The 15,665-nt window shown below is 43.2% G+C and overlaps 1 protein-coding gene across 9 annotated transcripts in view; it reads right to left on the reverse strand.

The window, feature by feature from the left end:
- Positions 1–563: 563 nt before the first annotated feature.
- Positions 564–15,665, reverse strand: part of GPR19 (G protein-coupled receptor 19) — a 36,840-nt gene continuing 21,738 nt past the window's right edge. For 6 of the 9 annotated variants that reach the window (XM_046010802.1, XM_046010803.1, XM_046010807.1 and 3 more), the window contains one exon: positions 564–1,890. In XM_046010802.1, coding sequence (XP_045866758.1) covers positions 621–1,868 — 1,248 coding nt within the window. In that variant the 5' untranslated portion in view covers positions 1,869–1,890 and the 3' untranslated portion in view covers positions 564–620. Of the gene's footprint in view, positions 1,891–2,195; positions 2,326–6,701; positions 6,784–11,490; positions 11,587–15,665 lie in introns of those variants that run through there. The other 3 variants (XM_046010805.1, XM_046010808.1, XM_046010809.1) reach the window with 3 other exon arrangements.

The following is a 15,665-nucleotide window of genomic DNA, read 5'->3' on the forward strand; positions in this document are numbered from 1 at the left end:
AAGAGGGAAATTAGGCAACTTGATTATCAATTTTCTTTCCCTAAGAATCCTGACTAAATTCAATCACAAAGTTCCCAGCAAGTTCCAACCTATTTCATCCTATGGAGTGCATTCTATAGGAGATCTGGACAGTGGATTCTCGGAAGAAGGTAATGTAAAAATATATACAATATTAACATTACCTCAGTGTTATTTAGAGTAATGCAAGTCTCTGAAATGTGTGACACAGAAGATTGCATTCAGAACCAGAAGCCCAGAGTTAAAAAATTTCAGGAGGGAGGAGAAAAAGCAGACAGAATAAAACTAAGTTGAGTCATGAATCGAAGACTGTGTGTATGGTTTATGCTTTTTGGACCTAATAAGGGTAAGTAAAAAGTAGGAAAGCATTACTTTTTTTAATGAATGTAACTAATACAGTAAAGGACTACTGACCATAGCTCAAAGTGAAAGCTTCCTCTAAAACAAAAAGCAGCCAAAATAAAACCACAGTTTACAAAATAAAACATTTCCCTCAGAAAGTTGATTGGAAAAAAAAAAAAAACATATAAAAAGCTCCTGTTTTTAGAGTTAAAGCTTTTTAATCTCTGGCACATAACAATAATTGAAAGACTTCTGCGAAATCACACAAAAGTATTTGGCGGATTTGAATTAATGGGCCAAGCGAGCTTTTTTTCCTTGGCTTCTCTGTCAAATGAATCATATATCGAGTCTTTGGTTATAGTTTTGGCCGTGGGAGGAATTTCTGAAATGCCAACGTAGTTTTTTTTTGCCATCCTTGAACTGGTTGTGATAGTATAGGCATTGCTTCGGTAACATTTCATCGAGGACATGCAAAAAGTCTCTTTCATTCCTCTCCTAAAGTTGGCATTATAGACGGAATACAGCGTAGGTTTAGAGGCTGAAGAACTAAAGGATATCCACGTGATAGCTGTGAAAACAAGGGAACTTTTCTTCAAGTCTCGTTCGTGGGGGTGCCACAGCTGAGCCACATGGAAAGGCAGCCAGGAGAGCAAAAACAACAGATTTAAAATGAGGAACATCTTGATCGTTTTCACTTTGGTCCTTGGGACAATGTTCATGGTCCTCCTCACTGTTCGGCCATCAGTGCCTATTCTCCAAATGTACTTCACAACCTTCTGGTAAAACAAGATGATGAGGACAGACGGGATCACAAAGCTCACCAAGAAATGGATGACACTATAGGCAGTTCCTTCCCAGGAGGAAGGGAAGAAATAGTTGCAGTGATTGTCCCAGCTCGAGCCAAAGAAAAAGAACACGGGGGTCACAAAGGCAGCATCGAAGACCCACGAGGCCACGATCATTTTCTTGGCCTTCTCTCTGGACACCTTGAAGCTCAGGGGGTAGACAATGGTGTAGAACCGGTCTATGCAGATGGAGAGGAGAACATAGATCTGGACGCCTGGGGTGAGGTACTGGAAATACCGCACGACCTTGCACATGACGCTGCCAAGTGTCCACCTGCCAGTGGCAAACTGCAGCAAGACGAAAGGCGTGCTGGCCACGCTGACAAGGAGGTCTGCGCATGCCATGGAGACCACAAAGTAGTTGGTGGTGGACTGAGTCCTCCTGCTCCGGTGGATGACCAGACAAACCAGGGAATTGCCGAAGACAGAAAACAACCACAGGGTCCCAAAGAAAATGCTGGCCGTGGCCACCTCGCCAGGTTTCAGCCCCAGCTGCACGTCTGTTCCGTTGCTCGTCCAGCCGCGCACCTCCTCTAATTCCGTCAGGTCACGGCGTGGCAGGGAGGAGGCGACCTCTGTGCAGCTGTGGTTTTGTAGGGGCACCAGCAGTGTGGGAATAACCAAGGGTGGCTTGCTGTTCTCCATTCTGGGAGCAAAAACCATACTCACTTGCTTCCTCTCAATTCTGGATAAGAAAAGAAGAAGGAGGTCTCCTATTAAAATGGTGTCATACAGAGCGACCCCCAAGCCTACCAATCTTATCTGACAATTAGATGGGCTGTCATTCGCCAGGGAGGAGGACTTGTGCCTTGGCAGGAAAACGGGACTACTATCCAGAAACAGCTCGAGCTCCGTCTCTCTTTCAGGAGCTGTTTTAGCTGATCCCAGCTCAGGCTCTCTCTGGACTCCCCCTCTTTTGACCCTTCATCAAATGGGGTAGAACTCGTGCCAAGCCCCACCCCTGAACATACCCATGTCGCCCTCACACACCAGGGACCACGAAGGGTAAAGGTGCTCGGATCTGGCTCATGGCAAGGGCACCACCCCCCAAATAAAGAGCACTGGAATGGGGGTCAACAGATGAGAAGTTTTTAAAGGTCATGACACTGAAGCAATGAGGCTGTGAGCGGAAAACATGAGGAGATGGAAACACACAGATGTCAGCTCTGGAAATGGCTTCCAGGAATCTGTGCATACAGACTGGCTCGCTCCTGGAAGGGGCCCCGTTCTTCCTTCTGCAGAGCTTCCAGTACAGAAGCATGAGGGAAGTACAGAGCCACCGTACGTAACCCTTACAGGAGCCGGAATAGCGCCTAATTTAATGACCTCTGAAAATGGCTCACTTTTTTCCCAAAGAGGATGTACTTCATGTTCTAATAGCTTTGCCACTTCTCCATGACATATCTTGAGGTCCATCTGCTTGTTACTGTTTCATAAAAGGACATATTGACAGGAGAACATACAAGGTGTCCTCTAAAGAATGTAACCAGGTTACGGGAAGCTTGTGGTCTCCAGATGACTAAAAGCAACCAACTATTAACCGTTAGCTTTTCAAAAGCTTATGATCCTTAGATATAGAAGAATATTATAAAGTCTAGCCTTTATTTTAATTTTGGGGGGAGCTACTTGGTGAGAGGAAAAAATTATCCTTTTGAATAGGTAAAATGATTATATACTTGTGAGCTTTTCAGTTAAAATTGGGATGACTTGGGTCACAGTTGGATTTATTAAGGTCTAACTTGTTCTGAATCTCTTAAGCAGAAATGAGAAAGCACAGCCCCTATAACCAGAGCAATTCCATGTGGGCTGTGGACAAGAGGACGGCATCCAGCATCAGGGCCCAGGGTCCGCCCCCGCTGGGTTCCTGTGACTAGCCTCACAAAGAAACATTTCTGAAGTTTTAGAGGTGGGATTAAGGAACATGTTTTTGGGATTTTTTTAAGATTTCATTTTTTTAAAAGTAATCTCTACACTCAATGTTGGGCTCAAACTCACAATCCCAAGATCAAGAGTTGCATGCTCTACCCACTGAGCCAGACAGGTACCCTGAGGACAGTTCTTTTTTTTTTTTTTTTTTTTTTTTTTAAAGATTTTATTTATTTAGTTGACAGACAGAGATCACAAGTAGGCAGAGAGGCAGGCAGAGAGAGAGAGAGAGAGAAGAGAAAGCAGGCTCCCTGCAGAGCAGAGAGCCCAATGCGGGACTCGATGCCAGGATCCTGGGATCATGACCTGAGCCGAAGGCAGAGGCTTTAACCCACTGAGCCACCCAGGTGCCCCCTGAGGACAGTTCTTAATGAAAGAACAGTTCTTACTGGCCTGTTTTTCTTCGAAGGAATTTGTGCTTATTTGTAGCAGGGAGAGGAGTGTTAATATATACTGGCTTCACCAAGAAACCACATTCAATGAAAATCTGGAGCTCAGGGCAGTCCCATATTATCTTCAAGGTTTTATCTGTTTTGTCCATGAGGCAGTCCTACTTGATTTCTCAAAAGAAATGTAAGATAATTAGACATTTGACTACTAGAAGTCCTTTAAGCATGGCTGGTTGGTTGAGAGTCAGTTGTAAGAATAGCAACCATACTTTCCTTATAAAAAAACCAGGATATGCAGTCTGAAAACAGAACATGAGATCTAAAATTAGCACTGTCCTAGAAAATCTGGAATGCATGACCCTTGTACTTAAAAAATTGAAGTAATCTCTTCACCTTCATTTGTGTAAAGCTTACAAAATGTCCCCCAAAATTTTTTAAAGATTTAAAATTTAGGGGTACATGGCTGGCTCAGTCAGTAGAGCATGCAACTTGATCTCAAGGTTATGAGTTCAAGCCCCACGTTGGGTGTAGAGCTTACTTACAAATTAAATCTTAAAATAAAATAAAGATTTAAAGTTTAAAGGAGACGAGCAAGTCTCCCAGGCAAAAAGGGCTGTTCTAAACATTTTGGATGCCTGCGGCCTAAATAAAACAGGAGTTGGTGCCACAGGCACTAATCTGTAGTCAATACCCATTATTTTGAAACCTGTGAACTGACTTGTTTCTCTCTTCCTCTCATAGCAAAACCTTGAAGATGAAACTCAAGTTCACCACCACAACTTGGGCACCGTGAGGCCTCCCATCTGCCATCACTTCCTCCAGCTGCATGTCACCAGTGAGTGTGTCTGCCCACTCTTCTAGCCCCACCACTGGGAGCAGAGGGTCCCGCTCCTCAGAAATTGGACAAGGGAGCCTTGAGGAGCTCCTGAGTCCACGTCTCCCCCTGATGATGGCACAGCTGTTCTGACTCTACACAAAATCGCTGCAGCTCTGTTTATTCATTCCACAAATCAAGACACTATGCTAGGTACTAGGGAAACAAAGGTAAGTAAGGCCAAGAAGAGGGCAAATGTATACACAAGCTGTTTGGTCATATTATAACTAAATCCTAAAATAATTAAAACTGACACAACAAGACAAGGAGCTAAGTGGCAGAGGAAAACAAGGACCTGATTTTGCATGGGATAGGAGAAGGAAAGATTTCACAAAGGAGGTGAGGTTCGAGTTGGGAACGAGGAGACCAGGACTTCTTCAGGAAGACAAGGGAATGAAAAAACATTCCAAGGGAGAGAGAAAGAACATGGAATGATTTGGGTGTGTGTGTGTGGGGGTCATCTTTCTGGGTTGATCTTTTTGGGGCCCTTTTCCCTTTAGAGACCTCACTTTCTGCCAATCATACCTTCCAGAGTTTGTCATTTTTAAATGCCCGACAATCAGACTGGCCTAACTTTCCCCCAAGGTTACAATGAGAGGTTATATTTTCTGTATTCATGGGCTGCGATGTGATCAGACAGTGGATGAGAATATTAACATATCCAGAACGGTTGTGATATCCTTGTTCACACAGCACTTCAGCATTTTCCAAGTGTGTTTTGCTTTACGGCAATGGTTCTCTAGCTCAGCAATGCACTGGACCCTCCCAAAGAGCTTTATCTTTTTTTTTTTTTTTTAAGATTTTATTTATTTATTTGACAGACAGAGATCACAAGTAGGCAGAAAGGCAGGCAGAGAGAGAGAGAGGGAAGCAGGCTCCCTGCTGAGCAGAGAGCCTGATGCAGGGCTCGATCTCAGGACCCTGGGATCACGACCTGAGCTGAATGAAGACAGAGGCTTAACCCACTGAGCCACCCAGGTGCCCCGAGATAGCTTTAAAAAAATAACCCTGCTCTAGTCCTACCCCCAGAGAGTCTAACTGAATTGGTCCAGAGAACAGCCTGGGCAGCGGGAAATTTCAGGGTTCCCCCAGGTGATCCTCACGTGCAGCCGAGATCAGGAATTCCTGCTTTAGAACTGTTTCCATGTTTCTGTCTTTCCCCCACCAAGCTGGGGGCTCCCAGAGGAAGAATGTTATTCTTTTTCTTTACATTAATAATTTTTTATTAAGTATTTACTGAATCAAATCCATGACAGAGAACTGAAATGCGTGACTCCTGCTCTAGGGGGCTCTGCTAGGAGAATTAAACCAGAGATAGAGAGTGACTGTGTCTTCTTTGGAGCTGAAACACTGATGACCATGGAGACAGGGAAAACAACTCCTGAGCAGAGCAGGGCAGGCGAAACTGAAGTCCCCCTGGACAACTGTCACCTACAGAAGAATTCCCATTGAAGGAGAGTGAAGGTAGCTGAGGGGGTCCTCAGACAGGTTTCTGCAATCCCCACTCCAGAAAAAAATAGTATGCCATATTATATAAGTAAATTCTAGGGTCCCTAAGTAAAATTTCAGAAAGGTTTCCCTGCTTCATTGATTTGGAAATAAATCCCTCTTCAGAGGAGTGTTTCTGAAATACAAGGGCTTCTTAACTGATTTTTATGTCTGGGTCGTTCATATGCAGGAATTTTAAAAGGTTTCCTGCTCAACCTATGTTTTCCCATCCAGTTCTGGGACTGCCACATGACACACCCCACTGACTGAAGGCCCTTATTAAAATATATCTCTGTACAGGGGCACTTGGGTGGCTCAGTTGGTTAAGTGTCCAATTCTTGGTTTCAGCTCAGGTCGTGATCTCGGTATCATGAGATTGAACCCCACAGCAGGCTCTGCACAGGCGTGGAACCTGCCTAAGATTCTCTCTCTCCCTTTCCCCAATCCCTCCCCCAACATTTTCTCTTTCAAAAAAAAATTTTTTTTAAGTATCTAATACTTGAAAATAAGGCAAAGAGAGTATAGCAGATCTTCTTAATGTCATGCTAAGACATTGTTAAATTGGCTTCCCCCCAAAATTATTTAATTCTCTGGGAGAGAGCATCCATGCTTGACTTTGCTATTTACTATATGACGAGAGCCCAGACATGTGAAGGTACGTGTTAACATGCAGATTTCTGTCTAGCAGAAAAAATAACCCCCCAATTTATGAACTTATTGCTCTGTAGGACATTAACTAGTTTTGTGTCTACCTAGCAATCTTATGTCCACCTTCTTTAAAAAAAAAAAAAAAAGACAATAACAAAATCCTATAAATACCTGTTTATTCGAATGCTCTCGGAACCAGCCTAATGATCTCACCGATTCCTTCAGGAGTAAGTTGACAAATCTCTGGCATGCATTCATCCTTTATTTGTAAAAGACCCATTACTTTATTATTCATTCATTCATTTATTCATTCATTCACTCATTCCCTTATGGGGGGACAGAAGGAGAGAGAGTGAATCTTAAGCAGACTCCACACCCAGTGCGGAATTGACTCTATGACCCTGAAATTGTGAACTGAGCTGAAATCAAGAGTCAGATGCTTAATCAACTCAGCCACGCAGGCACCCCAGGAGTATGACCCTAGCTTTCTGAAAATCACCCTGAGAGGTGGATGAATGTATGAATGATGAGAAGCACATGAAAGGACCACAGGGAGGTACAGAGGGGCTCGGCTGACAAACTCCGTGTATGTCACAGTTCTGCCTGAGGTGATTCTTGGCCAAGCATATCAACTGGAGTTTAGGCTTGTTCTTGAGTCCAAGAATCCTAACAACGAATGTCTTTTCCCTCATGAAATTATAAAGATTCACAGACATTCTCACAACATAGGAAGACCATTTTTATTTCTGACATTTGTTCAAAAATGTAATGTCAAACTAGAATTTTTATAATGTTGAATTTTTACATGATTTGGTTGGAAAAAAGAAAACCTGTAGCATTTTCTGTAGAATAGTAAGCATCTGCTGGACAGAAGCCAACACCTACGATAAGGCTGTTTACTAATGACCAATAAGATTAATTACAAGGACAGCAGTTATAACATTAATACTATGGAGAGTTGATAGATATTTTGTGCTTATCTTATGTCAGGTATCTTTGAGGTAGGTAATATTGTTAGCTCTATTTCACAGATGGAATAAACCAAGTTCCTCCCCAAGATCATACAGTTATAAAGGAGTCACCACAGACTGCCTCACTCCAAAGTCCATGCTCTTAACCACCCCTGGGGCTTCATGCGTGAAGAGGCCACAAAAGGCAGGATCTGAATTCAGAAGTTCAAATGGTTGTACGGGGATAGGTCTTTCTTGACTCCTCAATCAAACAGAGGAAGGTAAAATTATTCTGCCACAGCCTCTTGCCTACCCACAGATACATCTGTTCAATATGCTAGCTCAGAAATATGTGACATAGTGAACATTTGGGGGAAAAAAATCACTCCCACCACATACTGCACAGAGGCTTGGCATCAAAAGTGCAGTAGACATATTGGTCTGGAAATACAGCCTTTCTTCAGAATAGCCCCTGAGACTACAGGAAATTCATTATGACAGATGAACTCTTGTAGCCTTTAAACGCAGGATGAAAGCCGAACTCTAAACCATTGTGAACTGAAAGGAGGAGAAATTCGATCAGTGGTACTAGCGCAGGTAAGAAATTGCCTCCTTTAAATTTTAATTGTTATAACTTAGAGAATACCGCGGTGGTAGAGATTTTCTCTTAAACATTTCATGACGATGTAGGCTCTGTGTATCTGTGAAAAGAAGAAATGCCCAGAACAGGGGTGGGTGACTGGCTTGCGTGAGCTCCCCAGAACCAGCTGTGTGCATTTATTCCCAACTCCAATGACATCATGTTGGCATAAATCAGCCACGGTTGGAACAGTCACACCATGGAAATGGACAAACACCACAAATGAGGTTTTTTGCCCCCTGCGCACCCAGCTGTCCCACATTTACCAGCCTCACACTTCGTAGGATACGATTTACAGGGCGACATCTCCCGGACCCCTGAATTTACAAACAGCGAAGGAGGCCACAGAAGGCATCAGAAGCTTCCCGAGTGGCTCTCTTGCTCTCTGGCCCTGAGCTTCGGCTCTAGTATGCACATTGAGCCAAGTGCTTCATGACTTTGGTGGGGGCACAGGAAAACCAGGGAGGATAAGACACATTCTCACAATGGGCCGCCCAGGTACAGCTGCCAGATGAAATACAGGATGCCCGGTTCAAGGCAAATTCCAGATCAATGGCTTTTCTTAGCATAAATATGGACCATATAATATTCAACTGGTGTCTTGTATTTTTATTAGCTAAATCTAGCAAACTTATACCCAGAACGTAATCCTGTGCTAAAAAACATCTATTCTTCACCTTACAACACAGGGATATTGTGAAGTAGATATGTACACAGGCTTTGAAGTCAGACAGCTGAATTATGACACACGAGTGTCACACACTAACTAGTTGTGTCACCCAGGACACATTTTCTAGCCCTCTTGAGCTCCAGTTATCTTATCTGTCAAACAAGGATAATTAGTCCCTATCTCACTTGATTATTGTGAAGTTTACATGAGATAATATATGTACAGGAGTGAAACGAGTTAACACAAGTCAGTCTGCCTGGTAGGAGGAAAATACTCAATCAGTGTTATCCCTGTACAGTTATATAAATTATCTAACACAGTGTTAGATAATTTATAAGCACACAGCACGTGCTTAAACAATTAGCACTCTTGGGGCACCTGGGTGGCTTAGTCGGATAAGTCTGACGTTGGCTCAGGTCATGATCTTAGGGTCCTGGGATCCAGTCCCACATAGGTGTCCCTGCTCAGTAGGGAGTCTGCTTCTCCCTCTCCTTCCACCCCTGGCCCTGCTTGTGCTCACGCATGCACACACGCGCTCTCTAGCTCGCAAAATTAAAAAAAAAAAAAAATTAGCACTCTTATGGAGGGTCCTCAGAAAGTTAAAAGTAGAACTACCTCATGATCCAGCAATTGCACTTCTAGGTATTTACCCAAAGAATAAAAAAAAATGCTGATTCAAAAGGAAACATGCATCCCAGTATTTACAGCAGCATTATCAACAATGGCCAAATTATGGAAACAGCCCAAGTCCATCGACTGATGAATGGATAAAAAAGAGGTGGGGTGTGTGTGTGTGCATGTGTGTGTAATGGAACAGCAGCCATAAAAATGAATGGAATTTTGCCATTTACAATGACATGGATGGAGCTAGAGAGTGCTTTGCTAAGCGAAATAAGTCAGTCAGAGAAAGACAAATACCATATGATTTTATATATATGTAAAATTTAAGAAACATATAAGCACAGGGAAAAAAGAGAGAGACAAACCAAGAAAGAGACCCTTAACTATAGAGAACAAACTAATGGTAACCAGAGGGGAGTGGAGTGGGGGATGGGAGAAATGCATGATGGGGATTAAGGCATGCACTTGTGATGAACAAGGGGTGATGTATGGAAGTGCTGAATCACTATACTGTACACCTGAAACTAACATTATACTCTATGTTAACTCACTGGAATTTAAATTAAAACTTATTAAAAAATTTTTAAACTTAGCCCTCTTACTATTGTTAGCCCATAAAAGTCTTAAAAGCACTATGACAAGCAAATTTTAATAACCATATCACACATCATGTACTATAGTGATAATACTAACATGAGTCACATAATTTAACTATGTTAAGAGCCAGTGGCTTTGGGGGAAGAGCCTAGTACCTAATCATCATTCACATTGTTGGTTTTAAGGGGAAAATCACTAAGGTCCTAATAAATCAACACAAGCTTTCCCCAAGTTGGGCATGATTTCTTTTAGTGACATATTAGCCCATAAAACTTTTTCTATACCCTAAACCAAAACATGTAATACAATGAGTTGAATATTTCTCAAAAGCATCTAAAATCTACTCTCCTAAATTACTTCCATCAGGTAATTTTGAATACTTGCCAAAAACTTTGTATTTCCAATGAAAAGAACTTCCCCTCCACCATTTGGGACTCCTAGTATCACAGGCTAATAAGCCTAGAATTTTCTTGAATGCCCTTTTCCCCTTTCCTATTATAGATTATGTAATATATACAAATATTCCTCCATAGTATTTCCAGCTCTGTGCCTTTCATCTGTTTCCCAACTGGGATAAGCTCAGTTTCCTGAGATCAGACTGGGTACACCACTTTTGTGTTTGGAGACTGGCTGTTTAAGGAACTGCATTTACTCTTCTACCACATTTACCGTTCTTTGTCCTTCATGTGAATTTTAAGTCAGCATCATAGGAGTGATTTCTGGAAACAAGGAAGGCTTCTATCCCAACTCCTCTTATCATTAGAATATCACTCTTCTAAGGTCAAGGTCCCAATTAAAATGTAATTCCTATGTAAGATGCAATGCTTCTTTTTTTCTAAAAAATGTTTTATTTATTTAATTTATTTTTAAGATTTTATTTATTCATTTGAGAGAGAGAGAGAGAGAGAATGAGTGGGGAGGGAAGAGGGAGAGGGAGAAGCAGGCTCCCTGCTGAGCAGGGAGCCAAAAGTAGGGCTTGATCCCAGACATGAGCTGAAGGCAGATACTTAACTGACTGAGCCACCTAGGTACCCCAAAATGTAAATGTTTCTTAAAGAGTACTTATTTTTACATATTATCAGTAGAATGGTGATCTCTGAGACCTCAGTTACCTCTGAGATCTATGATCTTAGTGGAAATGAAAACAGAAGAGATGCTGAAACAAAAGCCTTGAGGACAATCAGTATCTGGAACAATGGGGCTGGGGTGCCCATTACAGAAGAGAGTGGGGGAAGGGTGAAAGACTGATGGAGAAGCAGCACCTACTTGATGGTTCTATGCAGGGATGGCTCTAGCATTGCAATAAATGCCGCACCCAAGAGAAGGTAACAGAAAGGAGTCCAAGCTTTACTCCACAAGGTTTCTGCTGGCTGCAAGCTGCAGGCCTCTCCAAATTCTTTACAGTGTTGCAGGAAAAAATGTTAGGTCGTACTGGCACCCCAACGTGGGTATGTATAAAGGACACTGGCCAGTATTTCTTACCCTATTGCCACTTAGTAGAGTCGTGCATAGGAGGGATGCAGCTCCAGACCTTATAATACTAAACTTGTCGCTCTCTCTACTGTTCCCACAAAATCTGTAAAGTCAGAGAAGGTGGGGGAAAAAAGAGAAATAAACACTAAGAAACTTCACCCTAAGAAATGACTATGTTGTTACGATGGTATATGTAAAATCATCTTCTATTTCACATTTACCCAATATTCTTTTCATACATAGTATGAACAGGATTGTGCTAACTACTGGAAGTACAGAAGTCAACGAGATAGACAAGGTCCCTGCTTTTATGGAGCTTATCTCTGGGGAAGGGTGGGGAGAGAAATAACAGCAAAACAAACAAATACATGCATAGTAAAGAAATGGCTGGTGCTATGGAGGAAAATAAAGCAGAATGAGGTACCAAGGGTCCATGGGAAATGGAATGATAGGTGACTGGTTGGTCATCTAATGGCCATTCCCAACTTCTCCCTCACCTTCCTCTGTCAAGTGGCTGAAAAGGCAACATAACCACTTTCCGCCATCCCTTGCAGCTAGGGATGGTCACATCAACATCCTCTGCTTCTAGCAAGACAAGAGGAAATCTCTAGGAGGGTGTTGTGAAGCTCTTGGAAAAATGTCTCTTTCTTGGTAAGAGGAAAGAGGCATGCAGAGTGTTCTCTCTTGTGGGCCTGGCTGCCCCTTGCTTCTCACCTTTGTAAACTGTCATGTGATGATGCCAGGGCACTGGGTGGTATCTTAGAAGGTCAAGGAAGTCCTGAGACTCACAAAGATACTACCCAGTGTCCTGACACTGTGGTGCATCCATCACTAGACTCATTAAATAAGCAATATGTTATGGTTTAAGCCCCTCTGAGTTTTCTGTTATTTGCCTCTAAAATCATCCAGACTGATGCAGGGTCTTATTTCAGATGGAGTGGCCAGAGAAAGGTTCTCTGAAGAAGTGATACTAGAGCTGAAACCCCAGTGATGAGAAGTCAGCCATGTGAAAATTGGAAGAGCATTCTGTGCAGAAGCGATGTGTGCAAAGACCCTGGGGCAGTAATAAGCTATAAGCTGGAGCAGATGAATGTGGAAGGAAATGGCTCCTGATAATCATCAGAAAGGTGGGCAGGGAATCAGATCACACGGCATTGTCAGGCACAGGTATTAGTCCTACTGCAGTGAAATCAATTTCAGGTTTTATGCAAGGGCGTGATAGGAGTATGACCTGATTTATGTTTTAAAAATACAACTTTAATTGCTGTGTAGGTGGCCAAGAGAAGTGGGGGGCATCAGTTAAGAGGCTATTACAATAACCTAAGTAAGTGATAATGATGGCTTAGACCTAGTAGTGATGTAGGTGAAGAAAAGCAGATCAATACTGAAAATATTTTGGGGACAGCCAAAAAGATTTGTTGATGTGTGACAGGGTTTGGGGGCAGGGATGACTCCCTGGGCTTGAGGTTCTGAGATGGGGGGAAAGTTTGGGGAGCTGGAAATCAATAATTCTATTTTGGGTGAGTTGCATTCTTATTAGATACCCAAGTAGAGCTATCCAGTTGGCAGATGAATATCAAAGTTTGGAAAAATGTCTATTCAGATTATTTGCTCATTTTCATTAACTCATTCATCATTCCATAAATACATTTTACGATCCTACCCTGTGCCAGAATGTACTGTACTAAGAACCATGTATACAGTGGCCAATAAAACTGTGCCCCTCCCTTCATGAAGATCACAGTCTAATTATGACTATGGTGGAGGGATCTGGAAAAGAGTAATAAATAAGTATAAATAAAGACAGTAAGTTGTAATGAGCAGAAAAAAGCTAAGGAGCAGAGCATGGCAGGAGGGCCTGCTTTGGGACTGGATGGTCAGGGAAGCAATGGAAGCAGTAGGAGCCAAGACAGAGAAGAACAGGGCCATCTATGGTAGACTCTCTAGGACTCCTCCTGCAGACAGATGACAGGACAAGGAAACCAAGTCACCAAGCTGCCTTGGATCCCCAGCCAGCTTTCAGATCCTGAGCAATGTTTCAGGCTCCTTGAGGCCTGGCCTTAGGGCTTGTTATAGGCTGATTCCCTTGAGGCAACTCAGACTTCTCTGCAGTCCAAAGAACCTATCACATGGTGGGGGATGGGGTGAGGAAGAGAAAAAAAGGGGCAAGTGGGCCCCGGAGGGACAAAGTGCCTCTGGAAACTTCCTTGCACTCTTGTACAAGATGTGTTCCTCTATTCTCCCATCCCACTCCACACTGCATCACCATTGGGTCATTTAAGCAGGAAGCAAAGAATGCCTTCATTTCTGCTTAGAGGAGGAAGGAAGCGGGGGAGGGGGCGGGAGGGTGGGGGAGAAGGTCTGACTCACTTCCCTGCAGGTCACTGCTCAATGGAGTCAGAGCTGTCCAATAACTGCAACTGGATGACTCCCGCACATCATACAGAGGCAAGATAAGTCACTGGGGGTATTGATCTGTGCTATGCTTCTTGTTGAGATTCTTTCCTATTCCCTTCTGAGAATGAACCCAGACCCTAAATGCTGCCTTATCTTGAAGGAGAGTCGTATCGCTGGGCCCAAGAAAACCGTTTCCTTGGCTTTCATTTTCTGGAGGCTGAGTTCTCTGAGGGGGATTTCTACAGAGTGTAGGAGGAAGAAACAAGGATGTCGGAACCAGGATATGGCTGTGGCCCCTGGAGTCATGCAAAAGGCAGGCCTGGATGGTCACAAGAGATCTTTTTGGGGATGATGAAAAGGTTCTGAAATTTGATTATGGTTGTGCAACTCTGTAAATATAACAAAAATCACTGCCTTGTACACTATTATGAGTGGGTGTTATGCTATACAAATAGAGTTGTTTAAAAAAAGAAGAAGAAAAAGGTAGGCCTGGGACCCTTGCCTCACTTCCCCACTGCACTCCAGGTAAGTGACAAGTGGTAATGGAGGAGTGCAGCAGAGGGGCTGGATCCAAAGACTTCCTGGCAGAAAGTAGAGTCCACTACCCCAGGGCGGGTACCAAAGTCGCGATCTCCCAGCTTTCAAGGATACACGCCACCTCAGACCATAATTACACCTCAGCCATGATCAGAAGGGATCCAAGGTTAGAGGGACTACCCATACATTTTGCTGGGTTTGCAAGCCCCAGGAGCTAGGAAAAGGAAGAAAATCCCAGAGATGCTTGTCACTGACTTTCCCATTAGCCTGAAAGGATGGAACCCTCTGTTATTTAAAGGAAGTAATGTATGTAGTAGGCAGACTGGCCTCCTAAAGATGTCCATGCCACACAGCAAAAGGGACTCTGCATACATAATTAAGGTTATGAAACTTAAAATGGGAAGATTATCCTAGACTATCCAGGTGGCCACAAACTAATGAACCCTTAAAAACAGAGGATCCTCTCTGGTTAGAAGCAGAGAGATGAGGCAAAAGAAGTCAGAGAATGATTCCAAGCATGAGAAGGAGCAGACATGCTTGCTCTGAGATCCAGGAGCTCCGATGCGATAACCAGCGAGAGGCCACTAGTTGTTACAGATGGCCTCAATTGACAGCCATCCAGAAAATGCGACCTTAGTCCTACAACCACAAGGCACTGGATTCTGCCAACCACTGCAAAGAGTCTGGAAGAGGAATCATCCTCTAAGAGGAACACAGTCCTGCCAACACCTTGATTTCAGCCTATGAGACTCAAAGCAGAGAAACCAGCCAACCCACCCAGACTTCTGACCTGCAGAACTGTGATATAAGAAATAACTGTTGGGGCACCTGAGTGGCTCAGTGGGTTAAAGCCTCTGCCTTCGGCTCAGGTCATGATCCCAGGGTCCTGGGATCGAGCCCCACATCGGGCTCTCTGCTCCGCGGGGAGCCTGCTTCCTCCTCCCTCTCTGCCTGCCTCTCTGCCTAGTTGTGATTTCTTTCTGTCAAATAAATAAAATATTAAAAAAAAGAGAAATAACTGTTATTTTAAGCCATTAAATTTGTGCTACTTGTTCTGCAGTAATAAAAACTAATTCAATATAGCCATTTCTTTGATAATTCAGTGTGAACATTAAAATTCATACCAGCCATCCTACCACTACCTTCCACTACTCCACCAGCATCTAGAATATCAGAAACCTTGAGAAGCTAGAACAGTATAGTGCTTTCTGGTTTACCTTAAACATGGCACTGGGGCTAAGAAACCTCGG

The sequence above is a fragment of the Meles meles genome, chromosome 7 (genome assembly GCF_922984935.1).
Source record: "Meles meles chromosome 7, mMelMel3.1 paternal haplotype, whole genome shotgun sequence".
In the NCBI taxonomy this organism is placed as follows: Eukaryota; Metazoa; Chordata; class Mammalia; order Carnivora; family Mustelidae; genus Meles; species Meles meles.